This window comes from Martes martes, assembly GCF_963455335.1.
Source record: "Martes martes genome assembly, chromosome: 8".
Lineage (NCBI taxonomy): Eukaryota > Metazoa > Chordata > Mammalia > Carnivora > Mustelidae > Martes > Martes martes.
In genome coordinates this window covers 11,312,426-11,334,953 of record NC_137895.1, presented here as the reverse complement: position 1 = coordinate 11,334,953, position 22,528 = coordinate 11,312,426, and the positions used below count along the sequence as shown (strand labels likewise).

Genomic DNA, 22,528 nt, shown 5'->3' with positions numbered 1-22,528 from the left:
TCGCCATGTCAGTGGGACTCCTTAAGAGGTTATAGGAGATTGCTCTCCATGGACTCCTCATTCTCAGTTGCTACCTAATTAAAAAGTAAATATGTTTTAATTATTACAGATGATTTTTATTTAGCCACTAGGAACCAGACCACCATCATTTTTGCATTTCATAAGAGCTCCTAAGCAGCTCTCAGGTGACAAGGACATCACGTACTATCAATTTTGGGGACTGATTTGGGTGAATGACCTTGGGCTGGTGGCTGGGGGCAGGTGGTTGAGGGAGGGCACATAAGGGCTTTCAGAGCCTCGTCCTCCCTTCTGTAACTGTTTATTCGTCTCTGTCCAGTGGTCCATTTGTGTTTGATTCAGGAAGAGCCTGTTGCTCTCCTTGCTTTTCTCTGAACTTGGCTGAGCTGGGTGACACTCGGGGTGGAACTAGAATTAGAGATAGTTGTTGTTTTGATAAATCCAGCATATTGGTATGAACAGAATTTCTCTTCTAAAATGAAGTAACATGAGTTAAAAGGCTTTGGATGCTATGAAGACTGTTCCAAATGTTCTTATGATGACAATCCCTGTGATCATTAATGTCATTACCATCTCGATCATTACCACCTTCATTACTACCTCTCATCACCATCACCACCACTGCCACCATCACCACTGCCACCGTTACCACTACCACCATCACCACCATGATCACCACCACTATCACCACCATTACCACCACCATCACCACTACCACCATCACCACTACTACCATCACCACTACCACCACCACCATCACCACCACCACGATCACCACTACTACCATCACCACTACCACTACCACCATCACCACTACTATCATCACCACCACCACCATCATCACACCATCACTAGCACCATCACCACCACCACCACCACCATCACCACCATCAACATCACCACCATCAACACCATCACACCACCACCACCACTACCATCACCACCATGGTGATGGTGGTGGACACCGCTATGGTGTCCATTTTTGGCACAAAGGATGCCACCATCACCACCACCACCATCACCACCACCACCATCATCACCACCACCATCACCACTACTCTCACCACTACCATCACCACCACCACCACTACAACCATCATCACCACCACCAGTACTACCATCACCACTTTCATCATCACCACCATTACCACTACTCCCACCACCATCACTACTAACACTATCATTACCACCACCACCATCACCTTCTTCACCAGTACCTTTATTTTTACCAGCACACCACATCTAACAACTCTGAATCTGTCCTGCACTCTTTTATACTTTTTTCCTGTTAACCTTTTTATAAATTTATTTTTTATTTTTTGAAAATTTTAAGATTTATTTTATTTATTTATTTGAGAGGGAGAGAAAGAGAGAGCAGAGGCTGGGGCAGGGGCAGAGGGAGAGGACCCCACTCAGACTCCTTGTTGAGCATGGAGCCCAATGCAGAGTTCATCTTATGACGCTGAGATTACAACCTGAGACGAAACCAAGAATTGGTTGCTCAACCGACTGAGTCACTTAGCACCCCATAAATTTATTTTTTTAAATAAAGAATAGGAATGGAAAATAGAAATATGTCTTATGTTTTATTTAAAAATTTTTATCTGCTTTCTTCATAAGTTAGAAACTCAAGATCTGCCTATCTTATCAATTGATCGATCAACCTATCTATCCATCCATTTATCTATCAAACTACCCATCATCTGTCTACCCGTCCTCTTCTTCTTTCTCTTTTGGGTTGCACTTCAGTGACTTTTCCCTTTTTCTTTTTCTTCAGACCTCCACCCTCACTTGCAGTTGGTTTGGAGCTCAAAGCCTAAAGCGAACCAATGCAGCAACCTAGCACATAGAGAATGCTTCCAAACGCCCTAGTACAGAGACTAGAACTTTCTTATTTGGAAACAGCACAGTGAAGAGCAACTCAATTATTTTATCTTTCTGTGGGGAAAAGAGTACATCTTTTTATTCAGCATCAAAAGCTTCTAAAATGGAAGAAGGCAGTAAATCCAAACCTTTGGTTGGCACCTGGTGCTTTAGGGACATGATGGGCACATTGTTGACAACCAGTGAGTGCTTGCTGAATTGGACTTGAGTGTCAGCTTTCAGGCAGGAGAGGACTTAAACCCATAGTCCCTTGGGCAGCCACCATTATTCTTAGTCTCTTTTCGGACCACATCCTTAATCTCTCCCACTCCTTCCTTTTGTCCTTTATTGAAATTCATGACCCTGATGCTGAAGTAAAATTGATTACTAATGTTTAGAATCCATTGGGTATCTAGGATTTAAATTCCAACTCCACCAGCAACTAACCTGAAAAGGTCATTTTTCTTTTGGCCTCAGTTCTCTCATCTGTGCAATGGGAATTACTGCCATGCAGGAAACATGGTAGAGATTGAATGAAAGAAAGGCTATACAGTGGTAGCTCCCAAAGTACCCAGCCCATGGTAGGCATGTACTTGGTATATGTATATTTCCTATGGAACATCACTTCCTCCTCTGCTATGGTGTCCATTTTGGGCACAGATAAAGGATGCCTGGGCTGTATGGTCTTGGGGGTCAGCAATCCCTCTACCATCAGCTTATCTTTACAATGTTCAGCCATTAGGAGAATCAGTTCATTGAATTAAGGAAGTGTAACATAGACAGACGTGGAGGTAGAATTCCCCTGTGGATTTGCTACCTTTAACCTCTGGATAGCCCATTTTCATGGACAGGGATGGTTCTCACAGTATGGTAATACCTGGAGAAGGAGTTACAGGGTGGGAAGCACCTTGCTGGACTGAAGAGGGTGAAGAGGGAGCCCTGAAACTGGCTCCCACCTCTGCACCTGTTAGCTGTGCCACTTTGGATGAATTACTTATTCTCTTAGCTCCTTAGTCTCCTCCCTGCTACACGAGACCCTAAGACAGATGCTATGTGTGGTTCTGAGGATACAATGAAAGCCCTCAGCACCTAGGAGGGTTGCTCAGCAGATGTTTTCTTCTCTTCCTTCCCTCTCTAGCCTCTCTTTCTTTTGGAATGCCTCCTTTTTTTTGCATTTCCTCCTCTTACTAGGCTTTGTGGTACAAGATGCTGGCTGCTCACCGGTGGCTTGTGTGGAACCTGCAGTTGCTAGGAGGATGGCCACTAAAAAATCCGATAAGCAATAAATGTTTGATTGTATAAATAAGAAGAGCAACAACACAATTATTTGGGATCGTTATTGTGAAATCAAATGAGGCCAAAGTGATAATAATTGCATTGAAAGTCAGTGGACATCTACACCCTCTAATTTGTTGTAAAATACTACCCTACTTTATTATTGATGCTTAATCATGCAATTATTAAAAAAAAGACCTCCAAACTGACAATACTAATAATGGTGATAAATCTTCCCGACACGGAGGGCTCTCACTTTGTTTTAATTGAAGGAAAGCTATGGAAGTGTTTTCCCTCATTTGAAAAAAAAATCTTCCCTTTTTTCTCAGGCCATCTGTCTGGCTATTAAAATCCCATCAGCTTCATTGCAAGAACGCTTACTTCCCCCACGCCTGTCATCCCAAAGGGGGCTCTTAGAGCCAACTAGTTCATGACAGCTCAGGCCCCTCCAAAGGGAAAGCACACTGCTCTCAATTCTTTCTTTGAGGCATCCTTTCTTTCTTTCCCAGCCTCTCCGTTCATGGCCGCATAGAGGGTGATTTATTTCTAGGCCCCCACGTTAACACCCCGCAATTAGTTTATACCTTTAATAATGTGTTGATTTGTTCAACTGCTTAAGAAATAACTGTCTCTTCTCAGCGGTCTAGGCTGTAACAAGACAGTGCTGGATCTCCAGGAAAAACATGTTCGGAGTGACATTCTGAGCTACAATTTCAAGAGCATGCTCTACAGATGAGCCTGGAAACCAAGTGGTTGAGTCAGGATCCAAGGTAGAAAAGGACGTACCTGTGTTCCTCTGCTCTGACCCAACACCTGGAGTCCTAACCCACATTATTGTGAAACTGTCCCAGACTGTCCAAGTCCTTTCTGCCATTACTGTCATGCTAGATGGTCATTACTATTCCTACAAGGCTGGTCTCACCCCCAGGGATAATTGTTATTGAGAGATCTCATAGCACTTCTTCACACTAGGGGCGAATCCCTCAATGTTTGAGAGACTCTAGAGTAGAGAAGGAAATCCCTTTACTTCCAGTAGATGCAGAGGAAAGAGCAAATTCCTCTCACTTAGGTGGTCTTGCGAGGGGGCATCTCCTGACCCTCTTCAGGTTCCTGAAGACCCTATGGGAAAACAGAGGCAAGTCCTCCAGCTCAAGCCCATCTGTCAGCAAGGGAGATAGGCTCACGACCTCTCTTTGGGCTGTAGTCCACACCATTGTCCTTCCAGAGATGTAAGCATGGGTCACATTTTAATGAAGAGCTGAGTGTTCCCTAGGCCACAGAAAGGCTCTTGGAGTCCAAGCAATTTCTGTGGATTGGCCTCTGACCTTCTCTTTGCTTTCCACGCCAGTGACCCCCTGCCACTAAAGAAGAAAGTCAGTGAGTAATGACAATGAAGGGACCCCAGTCTCTCCATCTTCTTCAAAACCGGTGGATGGTTTATAAGTCAGAATGGTGCTTTTGCCAAGTGAATGATGGGCTGTTGTGGTATCTGGGATGAATTTAGTTGGTAGAGGGATGAACATTTCAACTGATCTAAGTGGAGAATTTTTAATGTGTGTTAGAATTTTCACTAGTGCATCAAGCCAGTGATTCCTTGGCTATTATTGCTTAGGATGAGGCTAAAACAGGGTCAGTTATAGAGAACTGTTCAATTAATAACAATATAGGTGGTACCTGGATACAGCAAATGTAAAGAAGGGGATACCCAAATGATGGAAGGCTGGGAAATCTCGATTCGCGACATCGATGATCTTTTGAACCCCTATTCTGTGTACAAGTGCTTTATAGAGATTATTTTAAATTTTATAATGCACTGTGTGGTACGCATTATAATTCCTATGTTCTGTGGCAGATGAGAGATGGCAGAGAATAACCCCCCTCCCCGGGGTTGCGGAGCTGGTCGGGGTTCAAACTCACGCCCGTCTGATGCCCTAAAGAAAGAGCTCTTTCTGTTGGATTGTGCTGCTTAATCAATCAGGGAAGAAACTAGGGCAGGATGTGGTTGGGTTCTAGGGAAAATCTATGGTCCCAGGCTGCTCTGGTGTGTGGTCCTGTCACCTGGCCTGTAATTTTAGCCCAAATCCTGGCCACAGGCTTTGTGGCTTCATCCCTCAGTCCACGAACATTCCTCCCCTGCCTGGTGGTTCTCTGTACTCTCTGGGTCTGGGTGAATTCTCCTCCTGCAGTGTTTTGGGGGCTGGAAAGGGGTGTCTGCCCCTGCCTGGGGTGAGACCCTTCTCGGAGTTCTGCTGCTGCTCCTCTTCTCTCTGACCAACTGTCACGGACCCTGTGGCTCTGCTGCTCCATCTGCTCTGAGAGGGGTTGGCCCCCATGCCCGGCTGTCTTCCCTCCCTCCCAGCGGTCTCTGCCCATCCTTTGCAGGCTCTTCCCGCAGCACCAACCTCATTTTGCTGAGTTTCTGCTTCCTGTTTGTTCCTTGGTCCCGCCTCCTGCTCTCCTGGTCTTAGACATGGAGCTGGGGGTGGGGAGGTGTCCTCTCCCCTTCACTACTCTTTCCCTCGCGTGCATCTGTCACCCCACCTATGCTGCCTCTGGCCAGGTCCGTGGAACCCTTGTGCCAGGCGCCGTGGCCACCGAGGCCCCCTGGGAAGCCCGAAAGGCACAGTGTTCTCAAGCTGGAGGGGAGGCCCTTTGAAACAGATCTTCCGGGCCAGGTTCTTCTGTTCTCCTGTGAACTCGGTCCTGGGGGAAGGAATTCTGCTATTGCAGGGCGGAGGCCGGGAGAGCAGCCTGTTCTCCGAGCCGCTGCTTCCACGGCGAGCCAAGACTCAAGCCAATTGATCCCTCCCTTCCTGCATCTGTCTTTTCATCTTTCCTTCCTTTCCTCCTTTTATCTCTCCTTTTCTTAGAACAGTTTGCCGAGAGCCTACTATGTGCCAGACACTGGCACGGCTATTTCATTCTGACTGATCGTCCAGTCCCATGTTAATGGACCAAGTGCCTGTCATGTACCAGGCACCCCACCGGGCAATGGGGCACACAGACAGATCTGACAGTCCCCTGTCTCAAGGGCCTTATTACCTGCTTGAGGAGACAGAGGCTTGAAAACAGAGAAGTCTGAGAAAGTATAAAGTCTTTGTGCACATCTGAACTTGCAGGGGCAGCAGACGCTCAACCATTGGGTTTTGCAGCCCGTGGGAAGATGGGTGGCTGCCTGGCTTCGGGCTTTGATCAGTCTCCATCCCCCACTTCACCGTGTTGGCGTGAACACTGTCACTGCGGAATGCCAGACAGTTTCTGGCCACCCCCACCCCCCAGACATAAAGCCCCGTCTCCAAGCAGATGTCCCCATCCCTCTGCGTCTCAGTGCTATCTGAAGGCTCCCTTTGGCCAGATCCTGCTGTCCTTCCATGTGACTTCATGGGACAGGTAGAGAAGCCCGGAGCTCACCCAAGGATGCACAGAGGCGTCGGTGGGAGCAATGGGATAGAGATCCAGAAGCACAGGCAGCCCTGCCCAGAGAGAGGCAGTGTGAGTGTGGTCCACGGGGAATTGTTTGGTGTTGCAGGATGCCAAAAGTCCTTTAGTCCCACAACTGTTACTGAGCTCCTACTATGTCCTGAGTGCCCTGCTGGGTGCTGGAGGCTCTGCACTAAACGCCGGGAGGGAGCAGGGTGTATAGGTCCTGGAGTGTTGTCGGCTGGCTTGATGGCACTGGCGGGGTCCCTTCCCTCTCTGGGCCTCAAGTTCTTTGGCCACAAGGTCTGGACTAGATGAGCTCCCTGGATATACTGGTAGATATTTTCCCTCAACCTGGAATAAAGATGCTCTTTTCTAGACTTCCTTAGAAGGAATGTATGGTCAGGTGACACTTCTGGCCAATGACCGAAGCAAAAATGTTGTGTGATATCTTAGGAAACTCCCTTAAGAACCATGGGACAGGTGCCCTCTGCCTGTGTCTCTTTGTGCCATTCTCCACCTTGATGCCTGGAACGTGAGGACAGTGGCTGGATCTCTGGCAGCCATTATAGACTGTGAGGTTGAAGGCCACACCAGAGGGATGGTGGAGCAGGGAGCTGGTAGGCGCTTGCATTGCTAACCTCTTTGTGCCACCTGTACACCAAGCTTGTACTACATGTCTCCAGATTGGTTTACTTAAGAGAGGATAAACTTTTGTCTTATTTAAGCCTCTGTTCATTTTATGTTTCTGTTACTTGTCAAGTCTAATCCTTCCTGATATAAGCTCTAAAATACCCTCCAGGAGTACCATTCTGAGGTTGTGACATTAGGGGATCTTTAAACACTCATTTCCTGTTTTGGGCAGAGTAATGGCCTGCTGAAGGTGCCCACATCTCAATTCCTATAACCCACGAATATGTTCCACTGCATGGCCAGGGGGAATTAAGGTTGCTAATCGGCTGATCTTAAGAGAGGGAGATTATCCTGGATTATCCAGGCAGGCCCGATGTAATCACGAGGGTCCTTAAATGTGGAGGAGGGAGGCAGAAGAGTCAAGAGTCAGAGCGATGCAACAGGAGAAGGACTGGGTCTGGCACTTGCCAACTTGGAAGATGGAGGAAGCCCTTCTGCCCCAATAGAACGAGGGCCATCTCCAGAAGCTGGAAAAGGCCAGGAAACAGATTCACCCCCAGAGCCTCCAGAAGGAACACAGCCCCACTGACACCTTGATTTCAGACCAGAGAGATGAATTCCAGACTCCTGAGCTCCTGAACTCTAAGGGTGATAAGTTGGTGTTATTTTAAGTCGTTAAGTTTGGGGTGATTTGTTAGAGCAGTCATAGGAGGTGAATACGCTCCCTTTGTTTCCTACTGGGAAGATAAAAATCATGACACCCACGTCACAGAGTGCTCTGTGGCCTAAGCGAGGTGACATGCATGTGGTCTTTAGGACACGGCCCAACACACAGGAGACCCTCAAACACCATCAGTTCTCAGGGAAAACCATCCATTCCTGTCACACCTGTGGGCACCACCTTTAACCCTAGATAATCACATTAGCGGAAACATACTGACGGGAGGGGCCAGGGACTGAACTAATGCCTTTATCAAACTCAGGTGTTCCGAACTTATTCAGTGCTTGGGAGGAAGACCACTATGTTCATTCCAGAGGTAAGCAAGAACAGGCCAGTTGGCTGGTGGCACAGGCAGGATTTAGATCCTTGTCCTTTGGCCATGCTCCAAAACCTTGTTTTTCAAAGCGTGGCCTGCAGACCTGTGACATCAGCCTCACCTGGGAGCTAGAAACAACATCTCAGCCCCTGCCTGGACCCCCCCGAATCATCACCAGCTGGTCAGTAAGACCCCCAGGGCTTAGTGTTTCCATCACAGTTTGAAAATACTGCTCTCGAACAGGCCCCTGCTCTCTCCTTGGCCCCACCCGCATGGGGGCGTCCTCAGGTAGTGTCATGTCCTTCTTTGGGCCATTCTCTTCAGATCTACTTGGCAAACTCCTATTCATGCTCCAAAACCCATTGCAGAGGGCATTTCCTAAGACTCCCTTTCCTGACCTCCCCAGATAGATCTGCTGTCTCGTCCCGCCCATACACACCCCTTTATCGGTGTGGGAGCTCCCTGGCAATGCTTCTCATATGGGTCTGTCTCTTCTGCTAGGCCTCCGTCTCTTTCAGAGCAGGGCCATGTATTTTGTCATCCAACAAACATTTACTAAGTACCTACTATGTGCCAGACACTGATCTCAGTCCTGGGGCTATGACAGTAAATAGGACAGACAAAGGACCCTGGTCCCCCAGGGTTTCTATTCTGGTTGGGAGAGAAATAATATACACTCTACACAAATTCAGGGAGTGGGAAGCATGATGAAGACAATGAAGTAGGGAGGAAAGGCTGGGAAGAGGATGGGCGATGTCAGCAGCAGGGAGCAGGGCAGAACCCCTTCCCCAGGAGCTGACTGGTTTCCGAACCCCACGAATCAGCACAGAACCTGGCATACCAAGCATCCGACACGTGTCAGCTGGGATCAGATTTGAGCATCCCCCGGATCCAACTGTATGGCTTCACGTTCATATCCTATCCATCCAGAGCAATGGCTGGGCGCGGGAGGCGCCCCCACCCCCAACCCGAAGACTCGGGAAATTTCCCTCTTCTCTCTGAAGCAACCACGACGGAAAGCAGAGAAAGCAGAGAATCCCCCGTGCTCCCCGCACTCCAGCAACACCCCCGCCCTCTCTCCTCAGCCGGGGCGACAGTGTGGGCTGTCTCCCCGGAGCCTGCCATTTAGTTATTGAATAAAGCTCACCACGTGGTCTGCACGACAGGGTGCGCTTCCCCGAACCGGGGTCAAGGTCAGAAAATGTCAACCTCTGAGCGAGAAGCTATGGGGGTGGCATAAAATGGGTGAGAGCCTCTGTTTACAAGCAGCAAGTTACTGTAGAGATGCTTTGTGAAAGGGGGCCGGTGAGGCTGGCTTCCCCCTCCCCCTAATCAATCTCGTCAGCAGCCGCTGCCAGGGGACATTGGTTCCCCGTGTGCGCGTTTGTTTCCAGAGGCACAGCTTCCCTCATTCCGTTAGTGGCTCTGCCCTGCCTGGGCCGCTCTTGGTTGACTTACATTTCCAGCACTGGGGGCCATCAGAAGACAAAGACTCCGCCTACAAATTGCCATTGGCATCAGACGAGCTGGGCATTCGAGGCGGGCAGCCAGGGAAGACGCTTGGGAGCCGAGGGGACTTTGGGGGGAACCGCAGAGCCCCTGCCACACTTGGAGGGACAGCTGCTGCCTGCCGCGCCCCTGCCAATTGTGGCCAGACAGGAAAAGGGGCCCGCGCTTACAAAAACCAGATTGTTTTTCTCAAGAGAAGCTGAAAATAGGGATTTTTGTAGGAAAGTTCTTCATTTGTGGAAGATTTGAGGGCTACACCCAACTCACGCGCAGGTCACCGTTTGCAACCCCTGGCTAGGTCAGGAGGTGTGATCCGTAACAAGCCCCCGATGGATAAGCACGCCCTTGGGATTCAGTCAGCACGCACTCTGAGCTAGCCTGTTGCTAAACACTTGACACGGAACATCTTACTAAAAATGTCATAGCCAGCTCAGGAGTGAGATACAACTTTCCCCATTTATCCTTGAGGAAATCAAGTCAGTGAGCTGACATTCCTTGCCCAAGGTCACCTAGCTGGTAAGGGACAGGGTCAGGATTTGAACCCAGGACTGCCTGGAATATCCTTTGATTATGATGGTGCTGGAGAAAATCTGACATTAATATGTATCCCGATCTTGGGATGCAAAGCTACGTCCTATGTCTTTTTCTTCATTCATTCATTCAACACAACACTCACCGAGCTCTGACTACATGCCTGGCCCTGGGCAAGGCCCGGGGACATAGGTATGGAGTTCCTCTATCCAAGACGAAAGGTCCCAACTTCTCCCTGCAAGTTTCTCTTCTTTGCCCCATCTCGGACAAGGTCACTCACGGTCACATCTTACTCAACAACAGTCCCCAGGTCCTGTGGATCCTCTGGGGTCAGCCCTCTGCCCTGGGTCGGCTGCTTCATCACTTGCCAGACTGCACACCCCTCCTTCCTGGAGTCCCTTCTCTGTCCTCCTCTTCCCATCCCTACTTCCCGAACCATCCTCCCAAGCTACGAGTTTGACAGAGTCATTCCCTTCTTGACAATTTCCTCTCTGGTCTCTTCGTACAGCGTAGCCATCCCTCCACGATGTGGGCTCTGTCCAGTTTTGTCCCTTGGTACTAATACCTTCCCCTCCCACCCCTCTGAGCAATACCAGAAACCTTGTGTGGTCCCTTGAACACTCCATGCTCTCTCACACCTCTTCCTGGAGCAAGGTCCCCACCCCGAGTGTGCTTGCTTGTGTCCCTACAACCCCCACTAAAGCAAAAGCTCCTGGAGGGTCGGGCTACATCTTCTCACTTTTTTTAAACCGGAGCCTAAGTGGTACTTGGCACGTAGAAACCAAGTGAATTTTGTTGATAAAGTGGCTAAGGGAACTTGTGGTCTAGAAGTGGAGACAGAGCCGGAAATAAGCAATGGGAAGATGGACAATGTGTTAGAGGCATGTGTGGATGCTGTGGAAGGAAAGAGGGAAGGGATGTCACCTACGTGGGGGGCAGCTGAGGTTTTGGGGAAGTGGCAATTTAGCCAAATCCTGGAGACAAGCAGAATGTGGTTGGGCACAGGCCCTCTGGGCAGAGGGTTGGGGAGAGGGTGTATATATCCGCAGATTACAGAAAAAGGGATGTCTATGCATTTTGAGGCATTCTTCTGTTTTCAAAGCAATAAGGAAAAACTCGCAGCCCCTCCCCTTGTCCCCAGTCTGCCCTGGGTAAGGAGCCTATCCGACTGAAGCATCACGGCTTCAAAGACTTCATCATGCACGGAGTGCACATGACAATTTCTGCTTGGTCTTGCCTTCAACTTCTCCGAGAAATTTATCTATATATCTGGGGGCTAGGGGAAAATTGTAAATACACTTAGCATAACAGAAGTCTGTGCACAAGTTTTGGGGATGGACAGGCTTGGGCTGGGATCCCAGCCCTACCAGCTCTGCTGTGTGACCTTGGCTGAGTTACTTAACTTCTCTGAGCCTCTTAAGATGGAGGTAATGGGCATCGCTGCACATACCTTCAGAATCGTAAAGGTTAAATAAGAGCTAACCTCTGAAAAGCATCTAAATAGTGCTTAGCACCAGGAAGAACTCAGTGAGTGATTAGCTGTTACTATGAGAGTTACGGTGAATTTCGAAGTGATGCCAGGGTTGCCTTCTTCGCAAAAGATATCGGAGGAAAACTGGGGAGAAGGGTTTCCAACCTTAGGATCAATTCAAGGAGGATGAAGGATCAGAGGTGCGGGGAGGGAAGTGACAGAAAAGAATGCATGATCCTTTATGCAGAGAAAGCAAGAGAGGGGAACAATGGGGCGAGACTGGAATAAAGGTTTTCGGGGTCAGCAGCAGCCAGTCACTAGTGAATTCTGCCCCATAGCCAGGCCAGAGAGAAGCTGGCGCTGGGGGCTTAAACGGCCTGTCGCTGGTGTAGCAAAGCAAGGTGCTGATTCCCTGCCCAAGACCGCAGCAGCCATGCACCTGGGATCGCACACCTAATCCTCAGCATTCTTGTTAGCAGCTGGAAGACTACCCAAGGTCAAGGAAGTTCAGGGAAGAGGGAATAAAGACCGTTGGCTCCTCAGAGCAGACCCAGCGCTGCTAAGTCAGTGCCTCTGGGCCAGGTGATAATGGACAAGGATTTAGATCGCAAGAAAAGGTGACTGCTTCCCGGGAGGGAGCTGGCGCTGGGCGGCTTATCAGCTTCCTGAGGCTTTATGCCAAAGCTGTGGCCAGGAGGCACCCCTCGCCCCGCCCCAGAGAGCCTCCCAGGGTGCAGGGTGCAAGTGGGAACACCTGCCTATTCTCGTGTCTTTCACTGTGTGGTTCCAGCCAAGCCTAGGAGAAAAGACTGGTCAAGAGCGTGCTGGGAGTTTTTGTGGGAGCCTGTCTGTCCCCTCCCTCGATGGGAGCTCCTTGAGGGCGGGAGCTGTTTCTTTAGTCATTCATCCAACGTGGGGCTCCTTAGCACTCTCTCTCTCTCTCTCTCTCTCTCTCTCTGGGCCAAGGCAGACATGGGGCCCACCTTCATGGAGCATACAGTCTTAGAGAGGGGCACAGATCACAGACAAGTAAATGTTAGGAAGGGAAAAGTCAATGTTAAAGGTTGAAGAGGGAACGGAAAGAGGGTAGCAGGACTGGGGGCTTCTTTAGAATAGGGTGGTCAGGAAGTCTCCTCGAGAAGGTGACATCTGAGCAGAGATTTCCTGCATCTTTGCAACCACGGCAGGCGGCGAGGGCGGGAGTGGGGCGTTACCCCGGGACGTCAGAAGAGAAGGGAGGACCTCGATGCACGTGTTTTGTGCATCCCTTATAATCTTCTATCTTCCCTCTGTTTACTACAACCAGCTCTGTGGGAGTCGCCTGCTCACTGCAACCACCTGCACGTTGAGCCTCACCCCTTCCCAGTAAAGCTCACCAGCTCCGGCCAAGCCCGGATGCCCTCCGAGACAGCCTCCACATTCAGTGGGCTCGCTGATGGGCAAAGCCACTGGCTGCCCTTGCTTGCGCCTTACTGGGCCTCCTTCTCTCCCATGTCTGGTGAGCCATTTCTGTTCCTTTGGGAGCACATCCGCACAGCCTCCCATGCTCACTCCTCCCTGCCTTCTCTCTTCCAGCAGCGCGGGACCCTCGGCATGGCGGCTTGGGCATCTGTTTCGGCCCTTCCTTCAGTCTGAGGTGCTCTTCCTCTCCCTACCTTGCTCACCCCTATGCATCCTTCAGGACCCGGTGTCCCGCGGCATCCACTATCCCCCTAGTCTCTGTGCTCCCAGAACCCCCTGTGCTCATGTTTCGTGCTCTGCTGTCGTCGTCTTCTGCTCACTGGTGTGTCTCCTGTGCCCGATGAGAAGTCCCTCTTGCCCGAGGGCAGGGACGGAGCCTTTGACTCCGTCCTAGACCCTCGCACAGTACCTGCTAGTGCTCAGGGAACGGCTGTTGGACAGAGATCCACTATCACCCTATACCTTGTCAAGAAAGGTGCTGGTGGGCCCACATTCTTCTGTCCTCTGCTGCTCCCTGAGTCACGGGACAGGCGCCAGCTGTGTGCTGGCGAAATCCCTCGGGCTCTCTCAGCACCCTGCCTGCATTTCCCTCTGCCAGCAAGATAGCTTACCATCTTCCTTTGCTTCTAAGGCACATATTTTAGGTTCCAGGGTTTCTGAGCCTCGAGTGTGTTTTACAACCGATGTGTCCGTTAACTTCGTTCTCCCCTCTGCCAAAAGCTGTTCCAGTAGATAGTTCACTTTATAACTGATCGTGCCTTAGAACCAAGGGGAGAACGGAAGTGGGAGAAGAAGGCCCTCTCGTACCCGGGAGAGAGGACTAGGATACCGTGAGACCCACGCAGCTCACCGATGATCTCACAATGGTTGACATGCATTCCTTTGCATCGGGGATGAGCATCTCTCCTCTCTCATTCCTATTTTCAAAAAGTCTGCTGGATATAATTGAGCCTCATTCAAATTCCAGCTCGAATCCTTGATGATCCTAACCGATTGGGAGAGACGCCAGGAATCTCTCTGAATTTGTGGGAGGGGGAGTGGAGGTGGCAACAGGCTACCTCAAATGTCTGGTATGGACTGAGGTGCCTGTTTTTCGGTATCCCCGGTGGGGACTGGCCTGGACGGTTCTCAGGCCGGTGGGCGCCTGCTCCCCACTGCCTTCCCATGTTAGCTCAGGGCTGGCATCTGCCGTCAACCCTTCCACTGAGCTGATTTTGAATTTTGTTGGATGGGAGTTGAGTCGATCTATTCCCTCCCTTCTCTGTACTGTCAGGGGAAGTTGGGAGGCCAGAGAGACCAGCATGATTAGATTGGGATGGAAGTGGGAGGAGCATGACAAGAAGAGCGGGGAGTGGGGCTTGAATCCTCACAACGACCCAAAGGGTGGTCACTGTCGTCTCCACTAAACGGATGGCACAAAGGAGGCACAGAGATGGGATTAACTAATCCAGGGTCACACAGCTTATAAGCAAGAAGCCAGAAGTCAAAGAGCAAAACCTTTAAACAAGACTAACACCCTTTGGGACTTAACTACTTCTGCACCCCCGTCCCCACACCATCCAGCACCGTCCCCCCACCCTATACCCCCCCAGTTCTGTTCTCCAGACACCAGCCTTCACTCAGGCCCTGTCTTCCTCTTCCTCACTGATCTCTGCACTCACTGCCCTCTGACCTGGAATGGTCTTTCTTCCTCTCTTTACCCAATTAACTCCTACTCCTTCAAATATTCATTCTCATGTCCCCTCCTCCAGGAAGTCTTCTCTGATTAGATATAATCTTGATATTATGAACTCGCAGTCCCATGAGAGCACTTATCATGGTTGTAATTTACATGTATGTGTGTATGTCTATTCTTTGAATTAGGGCCTATCTCTCCCAGTAGGCTGTAAGGACTGAGGGCAGTGACCCCGAAAGGAGCCACTTCCCATCCTGATTTCCACCTGGCATTTTGCAGAACTTCATCCAAGATTTAATAAATAAATGAGCAAAGGAATGGCCTGATCCGTACCTGTAAACTGACCGAGAAGCTGAAAATGCGTATTATCATTTGAATACAGGTCTTGTGGCCAAACTACTTATATTTGAGGCTAAACGGAACCATCGAATTTTGAACAGGTTAAAAATCTTTTGCATTATTCGTCCGGGATCTTCTCCTCCCCGCCGACCTGAAAGCGAACACTCAGGGGAAGCTGTCCCCGAGCATCCCCGTGCCAGGGACCGTGAGTGATGTGGAGGCAGGAAAGCGTGGCCAGGATCTATTTAGAGGACGCTCATCCCCCCAGCACTTCCTTCTCAGGCATTTATTTTTTCTCCACTTTCCTTTTTGTTATCTTTCCTTATTCTTATCCTTTGTGTGTTGAACACCACCCTCCCTCTCTCTCTTGCTCTCTCTCTCTTCCCTGCCCTAACCACCCCCCCCCCACCGCCTCCCCTCCTCTGTGTCAAGTTCACTATTTTCTGGAATGTAAAAAAAAAAAAAAAAAAAAAGGATGCTTTTGCCACCACCGATCACTGTGTATCACTGAAAAAACAGCCCTGTGACGGTGTGAAGGGACCGCCATTGCTGAATCCCCACCTGTCCTACGTTTCCTGCCCTGGACAAAGGCGGGTTGGTGGCTTGCAACGTCCCAGTTGCCATGGTTACAGCAACGAGCAAAAACAGATCCCAGTCCCTGCCCTCCTGGAGCGCACAGTCCGGGGGTGGAGACAGACACCAAATATCACGAGGAGACTAGGTACTATGCTAGAAGGTGGTAAGTACTCTGTAAAGAAGAAGACAGAGTCAGGAGGGCTGTAGGAGGGGTGCAGGTTGGGGTGCTTGATTGCAACCGCAGGCAAGTCCGTCAGAGAAACCACCCCGTGAGAACGCTATTTCGGAGAAGGAAACAGGCTTGGAGAAGAGAAAGAGCCTGCCCGGGATCTCCCAGGCTGCAGTGCTTGGAATGAACCCAGGCCCGTGCGGCTGCGAAATTCTTTCAAGTACCCCACACGCCATGAAGCTTCCTCTGAAGACTTCCATGACTTCCAGGGGACTGAAATTTGCTGTTTCCTGAAAAATGTTTGCAAACATAAAACCAATGGATAGTTTACATTGAGGACACCTCCGAAAATGAAAGGGCAAAACCCAAAGAGGCGCTTGGTGGGTCTGGCCTGAGGTTCAGTGTCGCATTCCCTCGGCCTCGCAGGAATGAGGGGGGTTACGGCAGAATGGTCACTCCGCAAGGCACACGGCAGCTGGAGTGAGTGGCGTTTGGAGAGTCAGGCGTGTCAGAACCCAGATTTCCTGGCAAGCTCAGGCTGGGCCCTCGATGGGGCACACTTAATGGGACACAGAATAAAATCCAGGGCTAACAGTGACTATGAGCACAAGGCCACAGTAGGCCAGGGTATGTGCGTAGAGCCCTCTGAAGGCTCGCAGGGTGGAAACAAGGGGCTTGGATTCAAGTTCTGAATGGCTCTGCCCATGTGGCCCTGGTATGTGATGTCACTTCTGTGTGCCTAGTTCTTCTCAGCTGTAAAGGGCGGCTGTGGGTGGGGGCTGGCGGCGGTGGGAAGGGCAGTGTGAGTGGGCAAGGACTCACAGAGTTTGTTCCACAGTAAAGGGTTCAAGTTTGCCTTCCCAGGTGAGGATGCTTAGGAATGTGGGGCTTGGCTCTTTGGAAAACTGCTGGTCAGAACCTAAGACCTTAGGGACTATTCTCAGGGTCCTGGGTGCTGGGTGGGGGAGGTCTGCTAGAGAATAGAAGGTTCTGGAGTACCGAAATGGGGATGGTCCATAATGGCTGCTCTCTACCCCAAGTGTCTATTCTGGTGACTATTACAATCCAACTGGACTTTGGTGTACTTTCAAAGCAGAAAAGGGGAGAAAATCAATCGGTTATTTTTTCCTTGCTTGCAGAGTCTGCTGATAATTTTCCACTAGCCAATTAGGAGCTGCACAACCCTAATGACGGACTCCTTCTGAACTGAATTAATGAATCTTGTGACTCGTTATTATTCTTTTAGAAAAGAAGCACCAGGAGGAACAAACCAGCCATCCTGACTTCCTCACCCCTTGTCCCTCTCTTGATCACTTGCTTGTCACATGTCCTTATGATGTTTGAATTCACCTAAATAATTTGAAGAATTTCAAAATCCATCCCTTGATAAATATTTTTATGCACCTATTGTGTGCAAAGTGCCTACAAAGAATCAGATTATCTTGGGGATTCTCGAGTGATATTTGCATCAAGCGATGGCCCATTAGGAACTTCCATACTCAGCACCTCCACACTTAAAAGGCAAGATGATCTGGGAAGCTGTTGTCATCCCTAAAATAAAAGATGGATGTTTTCCTTCTGGAGAACCAGAGAGCCAGGGCCGGACCCAGCGTGGAGCACTCGCCACCCCGCAGGCCAAGCAAAGGGTATGCAACTCTCAACTTGGCAAAGACAGTTCAAGAGGATGGAGACACTTCTTGCTCAAAGGGAGTGGGGAGGTAGCGACGGTGAGCGGGCAGCACGCGGAAGCCAAGACAGGAGAAGCCGTGGATGAAAGAGGAGCTCGGAAATCCAACAGAGAGAATGGAACAGTGGAGACAGAGAGGAAGATTTCTGCGCGCTGCCTCACGGCAAGGAAAGGGGCGAGAGAGGGAGGGCGGTTTCTGCTATAGACCACGTTGTGCTGCCGTTGGCTCCTCCTCTGCAGGGCTGGAAATCCTCTGGGGGAGACGTGGAGCCAGGACAGAGGGGAGGGAGGCGAAGGAGAGAACAAACACAGAGTGAATTTCTTGCTGTCCCTGGAGACGATGATTCCTTTAGGTGGCAACAGAGGTTAATATCCTGAGCAGCAAGCCACAGCACGGCCCAGAGATGCCTCGCTCAGAAATGATGTTTTCGGGTCCTGTTGTGGATTTTATCGAATGGTTCCCTGAAAGGGCTAACTCATCTCTCCATTCGGAGGCACTTAGCACAGCTTTCCTGAAAAGTTCAAGGACTTCTCCTATCGGGCTCTACCTACCTGTGTCTTCACGCAGCCCGTCCCACACCGTCAGTCCCACTAAGGACTCGCAGTCTGCTAGAGAGCTCAAGTCCACACACAGAGACGCTGCTGTTCACTATGCAGAGGAAAACATAATAAAGCTTGCAGCTTCTTGGTTCCTCTCCTCTCCTGCTGGGTGTCGACCACGAACAGGTGATCCCGACCCTCCTCATTCTTCAGCAGACTGATTCACTTCAGAAGGAGCAACAGAGGCAGGGAACTATTTCCTGATTTTTATTTTCATCAAGAAGTGAATGGGAGGAAACACATCTCAGGCGACAAAAAGCCCGAGTGAAAACCAGGAAGCGGAAGAGACCAGAAGCAGACAGGGTTGTTTTTCATCTGGAGTTATCAGCATCTTGGGGCGATTTGAGGTCTGTTCACAACTTTTTTGGGGGGTGCGGGCAGGAAACACAGTCAAGAGGTGATGGGGGAATCTTTTTTGAGAGTCCAATTTCTCACACAAAAAAACATAGATTGGGGGACGGGTGAAACATTGACAACATGATCTCCGTAAAGGCCGACCCTATTTGAATGCTCCAGAAAGCAAGGAGAGGAACACCCCAAGAGAACCGTCTATGCCAATCTTCAGAAATAAGTGCTCTTAACAGTCTTTGGAAATCAGCGAGGTCTGTGAAAATAAGTGGCTTAAAATCTTTAAACCACTTCCTAAGGGGCCAAAGCCCAACTTCCTAAGGCAGTCCCAACCCACAGAGCCCCACAGGGACAGATGCTTTGGAAATGGAAGGCCACGTTGAACGGGGGCCTCCAAGCACCCACCCTTCCTGCCTGGGCCTTGGCTACAAGTGGAAAGGGAATAGAGTCCTGAAGGGAGCTTGGCCCAGCCCTGCCCTCACTGCCTGGAAGCCCCAGACCTGGGAGAGGGGCCAAACCCACAGTTCCTGCTGAGCATCACACAGCCCTTGGGAAAGTGTTGTAATGCTAACCCTTTTAAGGATGGTTCAGGGTGGGGAGAGGTGGGGGTGGAGGGTGGCAGGAGGTGCAGCGTGGAGAGAAAGTTAAAGGGGATGGGCAGCAAATTTGGGGACGTAGGCACCAAACAGATGGAATTTAAAAGAAAATACTTCAGCTTTTTAATACACAAGTGATCCAAAGCCACCTCTAGTCCTCTTGCCTTCTGGGAATTATAAACTGTTTCAGAGAACACCGTCTGAAGAATTTGCAAGTAAAACCCTGATAACAAAGTATATTTATGCCAACTTACCAATTTCTGAGTATATTTCTCCTGAAATAATGTTCCGTCTTTCCTGTAATTTCTTGGCTGCCTATCTCCATCCATCTAACTAAAATCCAAGGAAGGCAAATTGCTACTACGATCATTTCCCTAAAGCAACTCTCATTCACTTTGGTTTTCTTCTCTTTGGGAAGAGAAGTCTGCCATAAATGTTTAATTAAATGGAAGCCTTTCCACTGCTAATGACAAGCTGCTTGAAAGCCTTTTCATTTTTTAAGGACGGGTGTGTTTAAAACAGTCCCTATTAATTTCCTGATATTGATTCTCTGGCTGGGGAAGAGCACAGAGCACTCAGCAGACAGCTCCTCTGCAGACTATGTTCAAGGCAGCGGTTTGGATTGAGAAAAGGCACAAAATGCAGTATGCGTCAAATAGACCATCGCTCCATGAAGTCACTTAGCTATTCAAAACATGTTCAGCCATCACTCAACCGTTTGCACCAAGAATGTGGGAAGGGGGGCACGAAACGGTCCTCTTTCCCAGACATAACCATTTCCCAAAGAGCGGCTTTTGCACAGTTTGGGTTAGACCCTGGGGCCACATCAGTTTCTCCCTCTCCAATCCGTTTCCCTCTCTTCTCCCCCATCTCCTGGCTTCGAGTGCCTGCATCGCTATCCCATGTTGAGCTTAACAAACAATCCTGCAGTCCCCGCTTCCCAGCGCTGCCTCAAACAGCCTCCGGCACTGGTTCATGTCAGAAGCAAAGCACATAAGCCTTTCTCTCCACACAAACATGTAGCTCTCTGTTCACGTCCTTCTATGGGTAAGCTGTAGCTTGTACATACAGATACGGATATATATATATACATAGCCGTTCGAATGCAGTCCCTCATATTCAAGTCTGTTGCTAAATGCAGGTTGTATGACCTGCAGGAGTTTTTTTTCTTTTCTTTTTTTTTCTGTGCTTGTTAATGTATCTCAGAAACACATGCCTTCATCTGTACCCTGAGCTCCCAGGCTTTACGCCGCGGGGACCCCTTGGCCCACAGCACATGCACAGACACACACGTCTCAGTGACCCTGCAAGATTAAGGCAAACAGCTGATACCCCCGGTCCACTGCCCCCCCCTTCCCCCTCTCAAGCTCCCCAAGCCCTCGCCTCGCTCCTGGCCTCCCTGCACAATGTCTGATGCTCAAGCTGGCTGCAATGCTGCTGTACCTTCTGGATAACAGACATGTCACTCTGCGTGCAAGTGAATTGGTTCTCAGCCGAACCCTCAAGTGAATTGCTGTTTATTAGAACTTGGGCTTGTTTCCTGCGAGAGACGTATGTATTTTTAGACTTTGTAAACGTTAAAACACACACATACACACACGCAGTCAGTCGCCCCGAAAGATACGTGTGGCTCACAGACATTACGAAATGCTCTTGAACTCAGCTTGAGATCCTGGAATAATTAGGATTTACCAAATAAGGATTCTTAGAAACAACAGATTCTTTTTTTTTTTTTTTTAAAGGAGATTTTGCAGATGATGATGTGTCTGGGACTTTTGGGGAGTAAGGGGTAGAGGAGGGGGAAAGGAAGAGCATTTTCAAATTCTTCATTACGAAAAGAGGAGCAGTGTTGAGAGAAGCAATTATTTCCCCCCCTTGTAAATGGCAATGCTACACCAAATGGCAAATCCTAATGATTCCAAAGCAGGCAGAGCTCATTCGACTTTTAAAGACAATCTCTGATTGTTTTCATCATATCACAGATTATTCCAATGAAGAGGTTGAAGGGAAGGGGGTGGTGGAGGTTTGAGATTTGAGTATGGTTTTTGCTTATTGATTTTCTTTCCTCTGAAACTAACCCAGCCAACCTTGATCTGTGGTGGAAGGAGTGAAGTAAGAAAATGGTGGAATGTAAAGGGGACTTATTTGGAGGAGGGTGGGGAGGGGGAGTGAGAAGGGGAGGGGTGAGGTGGAGAGGGGGAGGAGATGGGAAATCAAATACCTTCTAGGCAGCAGGTTCTCCATAATCCAGAATGGGTCATAACTTCCTCGTTCTTTTTGCTGGTTTCATTCTCACTGACACTTTTGGTCTTGCAAACCCCTCTGGAGTAGAGCCAATAGTCGGTTCCCACAGCTATGGTCATCAGACTGAAGGCAGCGAAAGCACCAACGGTGGTTAAAAGCATTTGAACACCTCGATCAAACAGCCCCATAATTCTTCATTATATAAACACCCAACCGACTTCTGGTTCTCGGGAGAGTGTGTGTGAGGGTACAAGTACTAAAGCAAAAAAAATAAATAAATAAAAATAATTCCACTACTAATATAATGGATATATGTGTGAATAGAGACTATGGAGAGATATAAAAAGAGGGAGGTAAGAAAGCTCACGGAAAAGAGTGTAAATTATAAAGATCACACGGGAAGAGAGGCTTGCCTTTTGAGATCAGAAACTGTTCCAGTTGCAGTATTTTTTTTTAAAAAAAGAAAAAAATAAAAAGACACCCCCCACCCCCCCAAGTGAGATGCCTTAATCTCTTTTCCTAAAATTCTGGTCTCCAGTTTCCATATGTGATAGCTAATTTGGAGATGGCTTCCACAGTGAACCAGGGAACAGCCGCATTCTCAACACAATCTCTCATGGTCGGGACCTAGACAGTTAGAGATTGTAAAAGCCGGGAGGCAACCTTCGGTCTTCGTGCTCGGCTCTGCGGCCTGCGCCATGAAAATCCTTTGCTTCGCCAGTTCTCTTCCTTGGGGGGGTCTCGGGCGCTTTCGTTTCAGACCAGACTTCCCAGTATTCTGTAAGCCCTTGATCTCAGCTGAACAGGTGCGGGGGTCTCGCCTTCCATGGTTTTGCCCCGGCAGCGGCAGCGGCGGCGGCGGCGGCGGCGGCGGCGGCAGCAGCAGGGCGGGCAGGCACGGCGGCGGCGGCGGCGGCAGGACGAGCAGCGGCGGCGGTTATTGTTGTTGGTGGCGGGGGTAGTGTTGGCGAAGTGGGGGAGGGAAGGGGTTTCTCCCGGAGAATCGAGGCGGGTTTCCCTCCCCCTATCTGCAAAGCTCCTGGAAACAAGGGAGCCGGCGTCTTGCTGCAGGATGG

At 49.6% G+C, this 22,528-nt stretch overlaps 1 protein-coding gene across 1 annotated transcript in view; it reads right to left on the bottom strand.

The window, feature by feature from the left end:
- Window positions 1-21,640, bottom strand: part of CACNG2 (calcium voltage-gated channel auxiliary subunit gamma 2) — a gene marked incomplete at both ends in the record, with an annotated part of 108,607 nt that extends 86,967 nt beyond the window's left edge. Inside the window, one exon of the mRNA XM_080811782.1 lies at window positions 21,430-21,640. Coding sequence (XP_080667908.1) covers window positions 21,430-21,640 — 211 coding nt within the window. The remainder of the gene's footprint in view (window positions 1-21,429) is intronic.
- Between the last annotated feature and the right edge of the window lie 888 nt (window positions 21,641-22,528).